The sequence below is a fragment of the Lupinus angustifolius genome, chromosome LG19, assembly GCF_001865875.1.
Source record: "Lupinus angustifolius cultivar Tanjil chromosome LG19, LupAngTanjil_v1.0, whole genome shotgun sequence".
Taxonomy (NCBI): Eukaryota; Viridiplantae; Streptophyta; class Magnoliopsida; order Fabales; family Fabaceae; genus Lupinus; species Lupinus angustifolius.
Window position 1 is genome coordinate 715,236 of NC_032027.1, and position 18,520 is coordinate 733,755.

At 32.4% G+C, this 18,520-nt stretch overlaps 3 protein-coding genes across 6 annotated transcripts; 2 read left to right on the forward strand and 1 right to left on the reverse strand.

Annotated features, from left to right (window-relative positions):
• On the forward strand, nt 4,701-5,673 carry LOC109334045 (cysteine-rich and transmembrane domain-containing protein B-like). 2 transcript variants are annotated; one of them, XM_019569619.1, is made up of 3 exons: nt 4,701-4,830; nt 5,039-5,198; nt 5,533-5,673. In XM_019569619.1, the coding sequence occupies exons 1-3, from the start codon at nt 4,797-4,799 to the stop codon at nt 5,576-5,578; spliced, it is 240 nt and encodes a 79-aa protein (XP_019425164.1). In that variant the 5' UTR covers nt 4,701-4,796; the 3' UTR covers nt 5,579-5,673. The 2 variants fall into 2 exon arrangements, with proteins under 2 accessions (XP_019425164.1, XP_019425165.1); XM_019569620.1 differs by having other exon boundaries at nt 4,706-4,830; nt 5,042-5,198.
• LOC109334284 (protein Iojap, chloroplastic) lies at nt 8,696-12,607 on the forward strand. The gene is made up of 5 exons (XM_019569970.1): nt 8,696-8,995; nt 10,237-10,363; nt 11,383-11,521; nt 11,632-11,720; nt 12,178-12,607. The coding sequence occupies exons 1-5, from the start codon at nt 8,756-8,758 to the stop codon at nt 12,297-12,299; spliced, it is 717 nt and encodes a 238-aa protein (XP_019425515.1). The 5' UTR covers nt 8,696-8,755; the 3' UTR covers nt 12,300-12,607.
• LOC109334282 (serine/arginine-rich splicing factor SR45-like) lies at nt 13,084-18,493 on the reverse strand. 3 transcript variants are annotated; one of them, XM_019569968.1, is made up of 13 exons: nt 18,264-18,493; nt 17,247-17,315; nt 16,513-16,601; nt 15,996-16,042; nt 15,831-15,911; nt 15,566-15,731; nt 15,243-15,474; nt 15,100-15,165; nt 14,855-14,971; nt 14,289-14,352; nt 14,163-14,194; nt 13,363-13,466; nt 13,084-13,328 (listed from the first exon to the last, which is right to left on the reverse strand). In XM_019569968.1, the coding sequence occupies exons 1-12, from the start codon at nt 18,425-18,427 to the stop codon at nt 13,379-13,381; spliced, it is 1,215 nt and encodes a 404-aa protein (XP_019425513.1). In that variant the 5' UTR covers nt 18,428-18,493; the 3' UTR covers nt 13,084-13,328; nt 13,363-13,378. The 3 variants fall into 3 exon arrangements, with proteins under 3 accessions (XP_019425513.1, XP_019425512.1, XP_019425514.1); XM_019569967.1 differs by having other exon boundaries at nt 13,084-13,466; XM_019569969.1 differs by having other exon boundaries at nt 13,084-13,466; nt 15,243-15,471; nt 18,264-18,492.

The window sequence follows — 18,520 nt, forward strand, 5'->3', positions numbered from 1 at the left end:
TTTTTTTTTTGAAGTATTTTTGGGCCGGACAAAATTGGGTATTCACATTATGCTATGTGACAAACTTGAGGGAATGGTTTTTGCTGAAATGGGTATGTTTTTTATTTTATTTTAAGGCAAAGGTGCAACTAAACCTCGATATATATTAATGAAGGACGAAGGTACATAAAGATCAAGTATTGAATTTATAGCTAGGAAGATGATTCCTATTACAAAAACAATCATTGGAAATGAAAGTAGGAGTAGAATTCCAGCAAGAGCTAATTTTGGAGTTGATTCCATAATTAGCTAATTTATCGGCACAAGAGTTGCCTTCTCTATAAATATGAGAAACGATACAATCCATATTTGCCATTGTAGCTTTGCACTTTAGCCAATTGTTGAGAAGCTTCCAATGAGGGTTATGCTTACCTTTGAAAATGTCAACCACCAATGAGGAATCACATTCCAGCCAACGGGTCATCCAACCATTAGATTTAGCAAATTGAATTGCTGAAGTTGCATCCTTAAGCTCAGCAAAGAGAGCTTCATGATTCCATAATAGTCAGCTATGCAGGCTAAGCACTGGCCATTGTGGTCTCTGAATGTTGCACCCCCCAGCAGGGCCAGGATAACCTCTGGCAGCTCCATCGGTATTGACCTTGATCCTATGCCTCTTCGGGGGATACCAAACTACTTCTAATATAGAAGGGGCCTTGGGAAGGATGATTGGAACCTTGAAATATTTGATGATGTAGAGATCATTCAATGAAGGTTTTCCTTTGACTTTAGAAGAGTTACCAGAGAAAGAGGTTGCCATTCTGATTCTGTTTAGAATATAGCCCAGGTTATGATATTTATTATCAAATCTCATTTGATTCCTGCACCACCAAATTGTGCCAACTGCATGGATAATGCAAACAATGAAGAGATCCTTTATGTGAGTTGAGGTATCATTATTTCTTGTTAATGGAAATATACCTTACATGCACTCATTATTCCTAATACATGGTTTATTATTTTTTCTTTTATACTTTTACTAGTACTATTTGTCAAGCTTAATGATTCAATGTGCATTAATGTGTTAATATGACAAATCATCTCACATTTATTTGTTACACATTGTTTTCAAGAAAATATGCTTATTCTAGAGTGACCACATTTGTTGATAATTTTGCAGTTACTACTAGTACTAGTTAAGAGGAATGTGGCCTTTTCTATACCATTTCTTGATTCATTTGTCACAATAAAGTACTTAGTATTTATTGTCAAAAGATACTATGCTTCAAGGGTTAATGGAAATTACCAATCCTTTAATAACACTTATCAATGCAATTGAATGCCTCATAGCACAACACTAATGATGTTTAGAAGTGTAGATTAGTAGTAGTTGATATAAGAAGTTGGAGTGTACTTGATAGAAGAACATAAACTATTTTAAGTGAAATACCCCTTACTTGATAAGTATAAAAACCTAAAGATTAATTATATTAGGTATACTAAAAAATATTCACACTTTCATTCCATTTGTATTGCACTTTCATTGAAAGAAATGTTAACAAAATAGTATATAAAAATATATTTGTATAGCTATTTTATATTAATCAAACATAACCCTTGCTTCTACTTGATTTCTTGACAAGTCATCTCATCTCAACACTATTTCATCATCTTCAATAATAGTAAAACCTCAAAGCCAAAAATAATTCACACTATCTAGAAACCATCCTCAAAGATAATCATATTATCTTGCAAGCATGTGACCTTCCTAACTTACAAGTTACATAACAAGCAAGGTATTTCCTTCTAAAAAATTTCAAGTTGTAAGGTAACATTAGATAAGATGACTTAAAAAAGAAATTAAAGGTAAAATGAAATGGGAGTCATAAGGTGGTCTGATGGTGAAGAGGGTGGTCGTAAGAAATGGGGTGTAGGAGGTTGTGGGTTCGAGTCTCATCATCAATAAATATAGGTGGTCATGTAGTACTTTGGTCCAAACATGGTTGTTAAACACCTTCCTTCTTGTTTATGGAAGTTGTAAAGATTATGATATGGGTCATTATTATAATTAGAAATTAAACCATAAAGTGTACTATAAATTCATTCAACAATTAGATTGGTGCTTTACTTCATGAAGGTCTTAATTCAATGAAAATTTAATATATATCTGACTTCAAATTCAAAATATTTAGATACTATAAATGGTTTTGCTCAACAAACTTAGACGAAGATAAGGACAAAGATGCATTTTATTATCCATAATAGTTGTACCTAACTCACATTATTGTGTTTTTTTCTCTTACCAAATTCCCTTTTAAAGCAAAATTATATTGATTTAGGCATGGCATATGGCACAGTCTAGTTTATTTGTTTAAGTTATGATTCAACTTCAAATTAAAGATGAAACTTAAGATGGTCTTGAAACTGATTGGACCCAAAAAGCTTAAAAGAAGTTAACAGGTACACTTTTTGGCTCCATTTTCTTCATCCTTCAATCAAAAAATTAAAAATACCCTTCACTCAAAATGTATTGTTGCAATCAGATATGTGTCTAACGAAATTTATTTTTTACATTCAGATAAATAAATGTATTTTGTCTTAGCTATCTATGATAATTTTCACACAAAAATAAGGTTGAAAAATAATTATGGTATAATTCTTTGTTGATTAAAAAATCCATACTAAATAATTTTCCATCATAATGTTGAAGGAGTGATTTTGTCTTTTTATGTTTATTCGAGTAAAAAAATTATGTTTAATTTACAATTTAATTTTTTTCTCCTTTTGTTTAAAATATCATATAGAGTTATAGGAATAGAATACAAAAATTCATGATAATTATTTTTAATATTTTATGAATTTATCGATACAAGATAACCCATAAGTAACAAATCCAACAAGTATCTATGTGGGTTCGAGTGAATCTACCTTAAAAAACTAAAGAGTGAGGCAGATCAAACAATGTACTACCTAGATCCATGCGGACCCATTTGTGTCCCTATTCATAAGCCAAATATTTTAATAGGTAGATATCATGACCTTTGTGACAACTCATATATTTCTCATCAACTTGCTTCAACTAGTATTGCCCTATGTTCAATTCCTTATTATGCAAATGAGAACAATATCTATATAAAGAGGAGAACATATCTATTGTTCCACAGTTTGTATCACTACATGTGTTATGAGTTTGTGATTGGTCAAAAAAATACTTTAATAATTAAATTTTAACTAAAATATATTTTTTCTGATCAATCACAAATCTATGACATATGGAGTGACACAAACTGTATGACGATAGATGTGTAGCTATATTGAGGGAGTTTGTATAAGTTAGTTAATGAACAAGTAACCTAGATGATAGTAGGACAATTAGAATTTAGTCATGCAAATAGCTTCTTGTATATGATGATCCAAAGAACATGACCGAGAAACACATTAGAGAGTTATGTTGTTTAAATGTAGGATGAGAATATTGATAAAAAACTAATATATATATTATTCATTAACCAATCTCATTTTTACTTTTAATTTAAAAAATATATTTGATCAAAATAAGAGTATGAATAGGCTGACCAATAGAACAAGATCCCCGATCTTCATTAATGGATAGACAAATATTTGCTTTTTTGGTGCTTTTATGATAAAAATCTTATTTTATTACATATAAAAGGTTAAAAATGGTTTTACCTTTTCCTTTGTTTTTGTAGTAAATCTTTTCTTAGTTGAATAGGCTACAATCATCAATAAATTTATTTAAAATGAGACGTGGTATGATATGTAATTGTATCATAATTCAGACTCTCCTATAAACGTTGAATGCCATATTAAAACTAACATTACTCGAAATAAAATATGAGCATGAGTAGAAGAAATAAAAACAAAGCAAATAGAATAGGAAGGGTATATTATTAATATAATATTTATGTACATGTGTATTAAAAGACTATTATGAGTATATGATTATTAAACAATCTAGAAAGGCCAAATGTTATGGTTGATGAATTCCAACTTTGGGAAATGAGAATTTTGGAAGGATAAGGAATTTATGTTATGTGTCATTCCTCAACTAGTTCCGTGGAAACTTCAAATATTAACACCGTCCTTTCTTTCTTCCTTTCAACGCGTTTCTCACACATAATTCTAATCTTCTAACTTCTTCAACATTAAGCAATCTTAGCTCTCCAACTAACCTAAACTATCAGGTCTCGGGGAGATATATTATTCTTTCGTTGACTAAGTGAAATAAACATAAAAGTATGCTTCACATTATATCTTGACCTAAAACTTTAAGGCATTGAATTTATAGGTCCATCGACTATGTGCTTTTTAACTCGTTCATTTTTATTCAATATGAGACTTCTTCAACAAGTAAGTCATCAATTAAGTCATTTACAAAATAAAACAACTCAGTTATTTACTAATATAATATTTTACTATAACTCACTCTTCATACAAAACAATAATCCAAATAATCGGTTGTTAATACAGTAACTATATATATCTTGTTGTTATCAATGTATAGATATTACACTAAAATCGTGAAATTCAATCCTTATTAAAACATCATTATTATGATATTTTCCGCGTCCAAACCTTGTTTGACCCTAAAGCCTATCCAAGTCCAAATATTTTATACATGGTACACTTTTAAACAACTCAATCTCTATTTGTTCTCAAATATCCAAACACTATATATACATATATCTCCTTCCATATTTTCCAATCACCAATTCCTTCATTATCATCCCTTTTATATTTCTCCTTTTGATTCTGTAAGAAAAAGATAAAGATCTACTTCATCAATCTTCATCACCATGAGTCATTTTAATAATCAACAAGATACCCCTGGTGAGTTTTTCTTATCTTTCAATACAATTTTAGCAAAAAAAGTGCACAAGAAAACATGGTTTAATATCATAATTTTACTCTTTAATAAATGTCCAATTTTGTTTAGTTTTTTGATTTATATACATGAAATTTAAGCATAAATCACTTTTGTTTCCATGTGAATTGTGAAATATTTCTAACTTAGATATGATATGATATTTTGATGTAGTAGTATCATATCCTCCACCAGGCCAAGCTTACCCTACAACTTCATATGTTAGTGCACCACCACCTATGGGTTATCCTAGCAAGGATAGTTCTATAGGGTACCCCCAACAAAGTGTCCCAAACCAAACCACAAGCAAGGGTGATGGCTTCTTGAAAGGATGGTAAGTTTATACTTTATATTAAAAATCACTATCACATATTTACTTCTTTTCCAAGAAACACATATATATTTGGGTTTATTTAAGTGTGAAGTCTCACATTGGATATGTGGGAAAGAGTGAAAGAGTTTATAAGAAGGAAAATCTCATGAAACTAATGTCTTAAGATTTTGGTTCAAGACGTGAAGTCTCACTTGTGACTTTCACTCTTCCCATACCCATGTAACAATGGAACTCCCCGGTGGTTGGAGGCTCCCCGACAGCAGTATGGTCCAACATATATATATAGATAGATATAACAAATATTTATTTTGATTTTTTCTCTCTTCTCTTGTAGTTGTGCTGCTTTATGTTGCTGCTGGGTGTTGGATTGTTGCTTCTAATTGGATCATACCTTAATTAGATTTGTGTTTATTACCAAAATTTGTTTTCTATGTTGAGCCTATTGTATTCTTTGTAGTTCATAAGAAGAATAAAGGGCTTTTATTTTATCCTCTTGTACATTAATAGTTGTGTTTTTTTTGGGTTGTCATTGTACTTTGAAATTTTTAGTGATGTATTTAATTTGTTGAATATTGTATGATTTATTAATTTGTTATCAATAAAAAAGTATCATTAGATTCTTATATTGAGAACATCAAGAATGGTTGTGATCTACCTTGCCACGTTAACTTAACATGATGTATACTTTTATTTTAAATATCCATTATTTTATTAAAGCAACCTTGATGTGTGATATTGTTATTGGAACCTTTCAAATCCTATAACTTTTCTAATAAATATATCAAACCATCACTATCTTTAGCTTATTTTTCTCAAAAAAAAATCTATAAAACCATAAAATAACATTTTTCTCAATTTTTGTTAAGAAAACTATTAAAGGTAAAATATGAAAATCTGCACACTATCACCACCTCACAAGAGATTGTTATCTATTTTTTTAAATTTATTTTTCAGTGTTTCAATTAAACTAGAAATTTATTCATCATCATATAATCTTTTAATGAACTTGATTCTATTTGATTTTTCAATTGGGTATCTCATTATCTTATTTCCATTCCATTGGAAGTTTTGATAATTCTGTGGAAACTAAATAAATTAAGAAAGGGCCGCTATATAATTTTCATTCATGAATGTTTTTTCTAGTTCAATTGAAAACCATTATATCTTAAAATTGTTCACTAACTTTCCTTCTTTAATCTTGTTTTGGTGATATTTTTCAACAAATTAAAATTAACAAATACTTCAATGAGAAATGTAATAATTAAGAAATACCACTTGTACTATTCATAACTAAAATTATTTTTGCTTAAAAAGAGAGAGCGAGTTACCACAATAAAGAATAAAGATGATATTGTACTCTCTTGCTTGAAAAATCGAGAATGAACCACCTTCAATATGAAAGAATAAAGATACGTTGTTCTAAACTGTTTCCAGTATAAGATGTAAACAGTCTTATCCATAAATGAGAAGACTATTTCCACTATATGGTACACCAAATTTGAACACAAAATTTTCAAGTGAGAAAAGAAGGATTGTGTCAACGTTTTGACTTTTATTTGCAAAGTTATCTTCTGGCATGCCATATAATATATAACAACTCTTATTATAATCACATACCTTTGATCTTTATCTTTCATATTATATATACTAATACTACATAGAAGAAATAACAAATTCATCATAACCATGGATCACTTAAGCAATCAACAAGAAACCCATGGTGAGTTTTTCTTATAAGTTTATGAAGTTCTTAATTTTTCCTCACCAATTGATACAAATGAAGATGAATTGAACAAGCTTAATTGTATGCTCAATGATCATTTTATTTGTTTTTCAATATGTCTTATATAGTATATAATAATAAACCATGAAATTAATGATATGAATATGATAAAGTATCATATTTGATTATTTTCCCCTCAATAGGTATTGCATATCCTCAAGCTTCATATGTTACTGCCCCACCAACTGTGGGGTATCCTACCAAGAATGATGATCCTGTAGGGTACCCCAAAGAAAGTGTTCCTCATCAAACCATATTCTCAAACAGGGTAAAAGGTGGCCTCTGGAAGGGATGGTAAGTTCATAAATCATAACTAAAACATAAAATGTTGTTTCTATTTTATTTCACTAATTCTGATTTGTTTCTTTGTTTTTATTTTTTCAGTTGTGCTACTTTCTGCTGTTGTTGTTTTCTACAATGTTGTTACATTGAAGACAAAAATATATGCGGACTTGTCTTCAAGTGGTGTTGTACTTTTCCAATGTATTCATAGCATTCTTAAAAGCATTGTGGTGATACTAACATTGAGTCACTTATTCAACAAAATAGCACAATGAATCAAGATATATACACCATTGGTGTATCATTTACCATTCATTTGGATTACTCTTTTTTTGTTGAAGAATCAACAATGATTGAAAATGAATGGCAGTGTAAAAAACTCTTACACATTATCGACATATACATATTTTTCTCATAAAACAATATGCTCATGTGCATCCAAACTCCTAAGTTTGTGTGAACATAATCAATAGTAGTGAAGTTCTATTTATATATAGAACCTAAACTTTGTTAATCTAACTGATCTATTGATATTAGAAGCAAATAAGTAACTGAAATAACTAACTAATGGGTAAATATAATTAAGCACAAATATGATGAAATTAGTTTGAACTTTCCTTGGTGTTCACCCCTAATGTGGTACAACTCTATCAACTAAGTTGTTTCTGTTGTAATATTAATGTTTCTAATAGATGTTTTAGGCTTATGAATTTTTAATAAATGATTAATTAAGTAAAACATCATTTTATTGTAAAAATTGTTTTGATTCAACAGGGAGAATAATTGTCTTTACCTTAACCATATTTTGAGTGTTGCCACAATAGTTCACACATTCACACATGAAAATCTTAAGGTTGGCCCATTAATATTAAGTTTATTGTTAAAAAGACTAATACGATGACTGACATTAAGGATAAGCTTGTACTCATCAAAAATGTTGAAGACCCGACCAATGATTTCACCTGATTGTGAACAATATCTTAACCTAGATCTCACTATTTTATTTTAGTTTCTTTGTATTTGGTTAGTTTCCATATGTACAAAAAAACACTGCCTTGATTACTCTCATTTATAAAATAACAAATGTGATTCTTAATTTCTTTTTTAATGTTCAAATTTCAACTTTATAAACTAAATAAATATGCACATATTTCAAAATTATATTTTGTATATTTTACTTGACACAACTACTGATATGCTTTAAAATTCATACCCATTATACTTATTTGTAAGTTCATTATATTGGGCTTTTGCCCCCTCTTTCACCAAAAAAAAAAAAACTTATTCAAAATCATAAATGTTCAAGTAAATACTTAGCCTATAATTTTTATTTTGTATAATTCTTAAAAAAAATTAAAAATACACCAATAATACAATATTACATTATTCTTTCAGTAAATAACACAACAATATCTCAATCCTCTTTCTCTGTTTCTCTCATCTTTTGGTTTTCCTAAATCTCTCTCTCTCTCTCTCTTTCCCTCTTCTCACAATGCTTCTTCTATCTCTCGCCGGAGCAACTACCTCTGTTCCGGTAACCTTTTCCGGCGAACTGGGTCATCTTGTAACTAAGTTTTCTCCAAAACCCACCAAGCTTTTTAGTTGTTCTTGCATAAAGGTGCTTCCTTTACAACACCATGAAACTATCAACTTGAATTTGAAGAGAAGGAGGAACACTAACTCGTTCTTCACTTTTGCTTTGGGTAAAGAAGCTGAAGATAGCTTTCTCTCGGTACATTTTTATTATATTTTGAGATATTCATTTCTGCTTAATTTAATTTAGTTGGTAATACAATGTTTTTTTTGGAGCTAGATTGTGAAATTTTGAAGAAAAAGTATTGTCATTGTAACTGTTGCTACTTGCTACTTTAAAAGAATGATTTTGGTCCCTTTAGTTTAGGATTAAAAAAGTGATTTTGGAAAAAAGTGTTTTTTTAGAGAAGCAAAATAAATGCTGAATTTTATCTTTTTGCTTCTTTTTTGTCAGTACAAGTGTATAACCAAACATAATGTGCTAGTGTTAGAACTTAGAAGTGATTTTCTTATCAAAGTAATCACTTTTTTAATAGGATAAGCCTCGGCGCTACCATAACATGTCATGAGCTCAAATCCCGAAAACAGTCTATCCGCTATATGTACCCTCCCCAAACCTCACTGGATGGTAGATTCTGGATTATCTGGAAGGTGAGGAGTAAGCTGTAGAAAGTGAACTTAAATTTCGAAAAACTTAGTTTACTAACCCGGTTGGCCAGTGCAATTTATAAAACCTCTTCGGGAGATTCCTTTCCTAGTTTTCGATCTATACATCTGCATTAGAAAAATAGTCAAGGTAGCACCTATTGTAGATAAGACGGTAGAATCTCGTCTTAGGTGATTTGCGCATGTGTGGAGAAGACTTATAGGTAACCCAGATATGAGCGTTTACCAGATGGACATGGAGGGAAGCCCAATTATGACAGGTAATGGGAGACAAGGAAAAACCATAGGCAAAACTATTAGGAATGATTTAGATGTAAATAATTTATCTATTGACATGATTTATGATCGAGAATTGTGATGCTTTGATCCATTTAGTGGGAAAATGCTTGTTTGTTGTTGAATAGCTGGCCTACCTCGCGCTTCTTTGGTAAAATATGTTGTCATATGTTATCCAGTATTTGTAGATCCGAAACAGGATTCTTAAGGTCTTTTGCTTATGTACGCGCTCAATAGAAGTTTGAGGTTTAAGGTCTAATATCTAGGAATTTCAGTATTTTGTCATTAATTTGAGATAATTTAATCATATCTGGTCTTGAAGATCAGTATGTTATTTTTTTTCATTTCTGTGCCGAATGAATTTATAATGAAAATGGTTCAACCTTGCATTCAGGTGGATATTTTTATGTCTGAACTTAGATGTTTTTGTAAATTGTGTCTTGTGATTTATGATTTTCGTTGACGGTAGATAAGAAATGTAAACTATAACCTTTGCAGGATGTAAATGAAGATACAGATGAAATGTACGATGAATTGTTTGATAAATATGGGAAAGTAGTTTTTAGCCGAAAAGACCGAAAGCCTTCCAGTGCAGAGGTTGATGATGATGCTGAAAGCTTATCATGTAAGCCGAAAAGTAGTATTGTTTACATTTCTTGTACATTCTATCTTTTTCAACATCTTGTGCCTTATATCAGGCTACTTCGTAAATTTAAGAAGAATTCTATCAGATTATCTGATTGATGATAAATTATACATGAGATACTTCATCACCATAAAAAAGACACTGCTTAAAGCTTTCATCTTTAAACCAAAAATGTGAAGCGTCCTTGGAATTGCTAACTAAGGTTTGAGCAGTTAAGGAGCACTGAGATGCAGCTTAGACATATATGATGTCCAGAAGCTTACTGAACATACAAGATAGTACGGAAAAGCTGTAGGTTGAGGAAATATCGAGAAAAACAGAAATGATGCACACTTCTTATGTACGGTTTCTGTACCTGACTACTAGACCTATAGTTGAAGAGCATAGTTGCTGGAAATGCTTGTTGGAATCGATTTAAATTTACAATTTAGTCAAAATCCCTTTTAAGCAAAGCTTCAGAAATCAGCATGTGTACCCTCATTTCCAAAAGCTGTAGCAAAATAGTCAGAACAGCGAGCTTACTGTGGCCCAACTACATTACCGTTACTGTTGATCTAATGTCGCTTAACAGCTGAACATTGTTTGATTATCAACTACTAAACCTAGTTGAACTTGGGAGGTTAAGTGTCACTAGAAATGTTGATATTCAATGTCAGTTCTGGCTAGTTTCCTTGAGAATTCTTTAATTGAACTATTGTTGCTGCCGCACACATCCTTCCCTAAACATATAAGACAATCTACTATGAAAATATGTCGTCATTTGAGAAAATATGTCGTCATTTGACACTCTGCTATCCTTCATTTGTAAGATTTTGGTATTTTGGTCTGAACAGAAAAATACTATATAGACTTGTCTTTCTTTACTTACACAGCCCTTGAAAAATACTCATCTTTGCTCAAATATTATAAAAACATGTTCAGTTTCATTTGCTTTTACGACACTAGAGAGAATCATACTGTATAAAGTACCACCTAATTGTTAATTGTCTTGTATGTAGTTGCCGTTGATATGGCCAAGGTTGCAAACGAGGTCAAGGCAGCCGATATAAAGGTCTTGTTTGTGAAGCCGCTTGTTTACTGGACTAGGTTTTTCATCATAGCTACAGCATTTTCCAGACCCCAGATTGATGCTATTAGGTATAGGTGTTACCATTGATCTTTTTTATATGTAACTGGCTGTGCTTGAAGATCTTTCTTTGCTGTACTAAATGCAGAATATATTTATGTTGTGTTGTGTTGCATTTCAGATCCAGAATTAGAGATCTAGCTGAGAAGAAATATGGAAAATTTTCAACTGGAGACTCAAAACCCAACTCATGGACCCTTCTGGACTTTGGTAAGTGATTTTAATCTTGCACCATAATAGGTGACAACCTACAGATACAAATTCTTTTACCACTTTGTTGAAAACTAAAGTTTTTGGTGCCATCACATTCCAAATTTAACAGTGCACCAACAGCAACCTTAAAATACAGTATACCTTAACACAATGGTAACGTTGTTGCCTTGTGAACTACAAGTCAAAGGTTCAAATCCTGACAACTGTCTCTCCGCTTAAGGCTATATACATTTATCTTCATTAGACCCATACTATGTAGGAGCATCGTGCACTTGGTCTCCCTTTATGTATATATGTATTTTTTATGTTCGGTCTCTCTATGATGTTTCATGGTAACAATAGCGTCCCTAGTTTCAAATTAGGCTTCATGATATCTGGAATGTATGATGGTAGCCTTGTTTTCTTGTTACTTGTCTAATCCTGTTTAAGACTTGCCCTTGTTTCTTGATCACAGGTGATGTTGTAATCCACATTTTTCTTCCCCCACAGAGAGCTTTCTACAATTTGGAAGAGTTTTACGCTAATGCGACACTGGTAGATCTGCCTTTCGAAAATCAATCTCCATTTCGTGGTTGAGGTGGCCTTTGATTTGTTGGTCAATGAAAAAGCTCAAAGATTATGCACTCAGCAGTCATGGCCAGCTTCAAGAAGACCAAAAATCACTGCCACATTAAATTCGTGTATCAACACAAGACTATGAGACGCGATGGGAATGCAAGATCCTTCAATGATGGAAATGAAGGAACAATTTTTATGTATTCAGAAGTTTTTGTCTTCCTGAACTTGTAGGTTAGGTCACTAGAGTGGTAATTACTCTCACAGAACTGCAACAAATGGGGTTCAGTGTTTGTTTGAATTCAATATGTTCTGCAATTCTGTGTGCATTTGGTTTCCAACTGGTTTAAGAATAGAATTTGACTGCATTTTTTATAACAAAACGGTTGATTTAATGTTTACCAAACAAAAAAACAACAGTGAAGAATAAATTTGCTCCAACAATGGTTGGTTAACATGAATATGCATGGTGGCCAAGCTCAATAAACTTTTTAATATCTAACATGCTTCATCATTCAACACTGTTTTGAGTTTGAAAGTTTGGATGGTGTCAGTTTATTTTTATTACATCCAAAATTTAACTTCTTGTTAGAGTCATGGTTATTTAAAGCAAGGTTCATGATTTGAAAACAAATACTGTTACACCCTAACATGGTAAAAGAAAAGCTTCATGCTTTAAAAGTTTAACTCATTAAAAGCATCTAAAGATTCTAAACCCGAGTTATGTAAAAATGGGGATTCATGATAGAGATTTTAATTTTGAAAAAGTAGTTGTAAAGGTCATAAAATGTTTGATAAAAACTAGATAAATTATAAGTTACACAATTCAATTCCATTAAATTTGTAAGGAGATTTAACCAATTTTCAATTCTGACAAATACGGATACAAGAAATCAAAGCATCAGATCTCCCAAATTTTGCATTTCAAAGCAGAATAACAAAGCTAAAGACAGTTCCCAGACCCAAATGAATGTTACAGTAAGTTTCCAGAAAGTAACATATTCTCTAGCACATTAAAGCTAGAATAACTTGTTATAACTGATGATAGAACATTCACAAAGACATCAAACAAAAGGAGACAATAGATGTACAGGAAATATCTATGGTTTGCGAGGTGGATGCGGAGGTGGTGGTGGGAGTGGTGAACTGCTACTGCTGCTGTTGCTACTGCCTCTTCCTCTCAAAGGCCTAAGGTTACAAAGAATATTTAGCATACCCAACAACCGAGATGAAGACGTAATTATATAAAACAAAATCTAAAATAAGAATCACCAATACTGTAAGTTAAACCGAAGGAATGTTAAAGCCAAATCTAGAGTTGAAGACAAACATCTTTTATTGGCAATGAAAATATAAAAGGACAAACTGTTTAATACTAATTCAAATATTATAATATGGAAATATGAACACCCACAAGAATATCTGCTTTCTAAAATCTGATTGCAGAAAAACACATCAAAATCGAGCTAGGAGTCTATTCCTACTTACATTAAGCATTCACGAAATTAAGATTGTACCATGTGAACACATAAGATCAGTGGAAATTTTTAAGGAAAAAGTAGTGTTAATTTTTAAGGAAACACATGTCTGGTAGCTTTTCATGCAGCCGATGAAGTTTTAATTACCTTTCTTATAAGAAAAACAAGTCCTTCACTTCACAAAACATTCCCAGAATATCACAATTATAATTCTCAAAAAGTGATGTCTATTTTATTTGTTTTAGACCATAAAAATAAAATCACATCAGTAATGAAAAATAGAAAAAAAGCACAAGAAACTTCATGCACATTACAAAACAATATGGCTGGAAAATAAAACTGACTGTTACCAAACAAGAAAAGGAATCATATGAGAAACAAATATATAGAGTAGAGTATACATAACCTTCTGGGACTGCGGCTCTTTGATCGCCGGATCTGTCAAAATTATGAAGATGAGCCATTGAACATTCCAAGCAAGAATAATGCAAACTTAAAACAAAACAAAACAAAAAGAAAAAACAAGACAAACCTTGCGTGGACTTGGTGAATCAGAGTAGGATGATGACCTCCCACGTCTCACAGGTGGTCGACCCCTACCAAGAGGTAAATTTTATTCAGGCATCATACATATTTCAAAATTACAAATTCCTCTGAACGGATTAATTTGCTAATAACATAATCAGAAATTCAGACACAATAGTGTTAAAATTTCCCACATATTTTCTGATGCATATGCATACAAAGGTTGGTGTAAGACATAGGAGTATACTGGGTGAAATAAGCATCTCTTCCTACACAACAGGGTTTCATACATCCACCAATAGAAACTAACACATGGAACTCTACATCCCTGACTACTAGATTTTTATTTCAAAAATGAAGTTTTAAGCATGTTAGTTTCATTGGGTATGTGCTTTAAAAAATCTTGATAACTACAAAATCCATCATTTCAAGAAATCACCATTTCACCTGCTAAACAACATTCCTCACCTTATTTGCTTCTATCAAGATATTCTAATGCACGAAAACAAATGCATTGGCTTAAAAAACAGAGGCTCATTTTAGTGAGAAATGAAACATATTCAACAAATTTACCTTCGAGGTGAGAATGATCTCGAACGTGAGCGTGCAGACCTACGTACTGGAGAGCGACTGCGCCTACGACCAATTGGAGATCTTCTAGGAGGACTACGGGCTCGTCTAGGTGGTGAACTGCAGGAAAATATTTATTTCTTCAATTGACAATCAATAACATGCATAGTAATATGATAATCAAGGAAAATAACCAACCAATATATATTTTTAATAAAATAGGATAATCAATCAAACAATATGGTTACCGGCGCCTTGGGGGAGGAGGAGAACGTCTGCGACCTGGGCTTCCACGCATCCTTCTAGGTGAGACTCTATGGAGGCGATAAACAAATGAGTAGACTTGAATAAGGAAACTGTTAACAGAACAAGTATGCCATTGCAAACAAACCTTGCAGGAGATCTAGGGCGCCTTGGCGGAGATGGAGAACGGCCTCTTCCAGGAGATATGGGCCTCCTCCTAGGAGGTGTGTCTCCACGACGATAAGGAGGAGAGTCTAATCGACGACGAACAGGAGAATCTGCACGACGGCGAGGAGAATCTGGTCTTCTTGGCGATCCAACTCTTCGAGGCACAGGAGATCTCCTTCTTGGTGAGAGAGGTTTTCTCCGTGGAGACGCTGGCATCAGCAATTTACAGTTTAGTAAGCAAAAAAGGCCACCAATATGGTCAATATTTTAAAAAAATGCTGCACCAATGCATAATATATATACATTCTTTTTGCCGCTTTGACCCATCATTTTCAGCATCTGCACTAGCATTATCAGTCTTAGGTGCATCTCTCTTCGGAGCTACAGCAGAAGCCTTTGGGGGCGGTGAAACTTTCTGTCGAGGAGGTAGAGTAAATCTTGCCTTAATGATGTTGCCATCTATTTGGGCCTGAATTATAATATAAAAAAGTAACGGCATCAATTTCCAAATGAACAGCTAGAAAGCTTGATTATGGAAACTAGTCCTACTCATTCCACAGACACATACACCATCCATGTATGACAATGCTTTTTCAGCATCATCTCTTGTCTTGAATTGCACATATCCATAACCTTTTGGAAGATTAACCTGGAGATGAAAGAAAAAATTGAAAAATAGTATATCACATAAAACTCCACTGAAGATAAGATGTTAAAGTAAATGCAGACTTACAGCTCGATCCATTGCCAACTCCACACTTACAACCTCACCAAAGTTACCTGAAAAGTTAATGCATAATAGTTACTTAATGGTTACTAAAGCGGTCACAAAAATCTCTTAAATTAAAGATATAAACTCCTTAAGTGCACAAAAAGGTATATTTTAATTACCAAAATTTCATGTATGCAATAAGAAATAGAGCAAATATCTTAACAGTAAATACACCAATATATGAAATCTCAGTGATATTAAAGTAACAGTTTAATGATGTGAAAACTTAAATAAAAAGAAACAAAAGAGAAGTTGCATTGGGCTTAATTTCTTGATGGCATTGCACCACCATGAGAGATGAGACACTGCTTACATTGGCATTGGACCAAACTAATTAAGCTTGAATTAACATTCAAGAACCCGTCTATCTCCAACTATTAAGGAGCAAGCTACAAGGGTATATCAACATAGAACTTATACAATCACACTACGCAGCCACAGTTTGACTTGAAACTAAAGTTTGAAACATAGAGCATACCAAAAATTTCTTTCAAATGGCCTTCATTGACATTTCTGCTTAGTTTATCCACATGCAGAACAAGTGATTCACGTATAGGAGACGGCTTCCTGAGGTCAAGCATAAGAACACACATAAGCTAAAAGGTACAAGTACCACAAAATGAAAATTCCTGCCAAATGATAAACTTAGAAAGACCCGCATCAAGAGTATGTCAGATTGAATTTTTATTAAGTAAAACATAAAAATAAAACATAAGTGAATGAACATTATAATATTTTGAAGAATATGATCAAATAAGAATTCAATCCATTAAATGAAATCTCAAATCTAGCATTATGCAATTTGCATAAAAAATTTAAAATAACATTTTGAAAATCCATAATAAGAATATAGAACACTAATTAGTCATCTTCCATACATGAACATGATTACGTCACTTCAATCGATAAGGAACTCAGTATTTTAGTGTTTCGAATGTCTATTTTAAACATTTGTGGACAAGAAATATTAGAGTGTCAACAACCGACATTATATGAATCTGTCCAGTGTACACTACTGGTCTGCATCTTATAGACTTGCATGATATATCATGCTAAATTTTAACAGTGCATGTGTATGGTAAAATGGTATACATAAAAGATATGAGACTGTTATAAGTTGAAGTCTTCATGATGACATATTCAAGAAAAACCAAAGAGTTTACATCACAAAAAATGTAGAATCAAAATAATTAATTTTGAAAATCACTTTACCTTGGGGGAGGAGAAGTTCTTTTAAACGGAGGTGGAGGAGATCGACCTCGTCTAGCTGCTTCAGCAGGACTACAGGCAAAAATATGTAAAAACAGTAGAATATCAATCTTGGTCCATAAGCAAATAACAAATCATTACAATTGATCGCAAAAGTCGCGTGGAAACACTTTTGAGCCCTACAATGGTCATATTTCCAAATTACATCTACAAGCAAAACTGTGGTTTGAAAACTTCATGTGGTTGAAAGTAATAATTTGATTTACCTCGATTAACCATTTATTTATTACTGCTAGCTACCAGTAAAAACAATATACTAGGAGATACAGGAAGTAAGCTACTGATACATCTGAAGTGAACACTACATTCTATTATTATAGCATAGGTCATTAAGGCTAGTTGTGAACCAACTTCAACTCAGTCATAACTAAATTAAACAACACATCAAAAACAAAATCCAAAATACCATTTACATGCTAAGACAGTCCTCTATAGAAACAACACTGAATGGAAAACAAAATCTCAAACACTATAAAAGTAGACCTAAACTAATCTGTACAAAGGTAGAGTAAATTTATACAGCCACTAAAGGTGCCTACATTAAAGTAGCACCGAAACAGTATGATCCTCTTTTTACTTTCTAAAAACAAATAAGGGGAAAAGCAGCAACATCAAACCACATAAACTCAAAAAACAGCACCATCATAAATAAATTATGCACATTTTGTAAAAAATTCCAATCTGAAGTTCATTAGAAATCCAGAGTATATATAGAAATCTCAATTTCAATTTACAAATATGTTCTTATAGGAAAACTCGCAACTCAGTTGAAAAGTCAACTGCAGACGAAAAAATTAAGAGCTTAATATAATATCCACATTAGCATCAAGATTATCAGAACACACATTATCACGCATTTCTAAACAAGTCAGTTGAACAGATTCATAAATTACATAAAACCTAGTTCAATTAATTGACGCTCCGAATTGAAATCCAAAAATTAGAAAAATGAGAAGGTACCTCTTTCTTCTGTGAGGAGGAGGGGATCGAATAGGGCTGCGAGAGGGCGAGGAAGAAGATGAAGAGAAGGATCTGGAGCGAGAACGAGAACGAGAAGAGGAGCGAGAACGAGAGGAAGATCGAGAGGATGATGGTGAACGACGAAGTCGCCCAGGTTTCGCCATTGTTAGGGCACAGCGAAAGAGAGAGAGAGAGAACGAAACCCTTTGGAGTGGTGTGAGTGGTTTTGCAATTCCTTAATTTGTTTTCTGGGTCGG

What these genes read in the sequence shown, in the direction of transcription:
- LOC109334045 (XM_019569619.1), top strand. Translation starts at nt 4,797, where the DNA reads ATGAGTCATTTTAATAATCAACAAGATACCCCTG. An exon ending in TAATCAACAAGATACCCCTG is followed by an intron (nt 4,831 to 5,038) that starts GTGAGTTTTTCT and finishes ATTTTGATGTAG; the next exon opens with TAGTATCATATCCTCCACCA. An exon ending in GATGGCTTCTTGAAAGGATG is followed by an intron (nt 5,199 to 5,532) that starts GTAAGTTTATAC and finishes CTTCTCTTGTAG; the next exon opens with TTGTGCTGCTTTATGTTGCT.
- LOC109334284 (XM_019569970.1), top strand. Translation starts at nt 8,756, where the DNA reads ATGCTTCTTCTATCTCTCGCCGGAGCAACTACCTCTGTTCCGGTAACC. An exon ending in CTGAAGATAGCTTTCTCTCG is followed by an intron (nt 8,996 to 10,236) that starts GTACATTTTTAT and finishes TAACCTTTGCAG; the next exon opens with GATGTAAATGAAGATACAGA. An exon ending in ATGGACCCTTCTGGACTTTG is followed by an intron (nt 11,721 to 12,177) that starts GTAAGTGATTTT and finishes TCTTGATCACAG; the next exon opens with GTGATGTTGTAATCCACATT.
- LOC109334282 (XM_019569968.1), bottom strand. Translation starts at nt 18,427, where the DNA reads ATGGCGAAACCTGGGCGACTTCGTCGTTCACCATCATCCTCTCGATCT. An exon ending in AGTTGGCAATGGATCGAGCT is followed by an intron (nt 15,912 to 15,995) that starts GTAAGTCTGCAT and finishes TTTCATCTCCAG; the next exon opens with GTTAATCTTCCAAAAGGTTA. An exon ending in AAGAGCCGCAGTCCCAGAAG is followed by an intron (nt 13,467 to 14,162) that starts GTTATGTATACT and finishes TTGTAACCTTAG; the next exon opens with GCCTTTGAGAGGAAGAGGCA.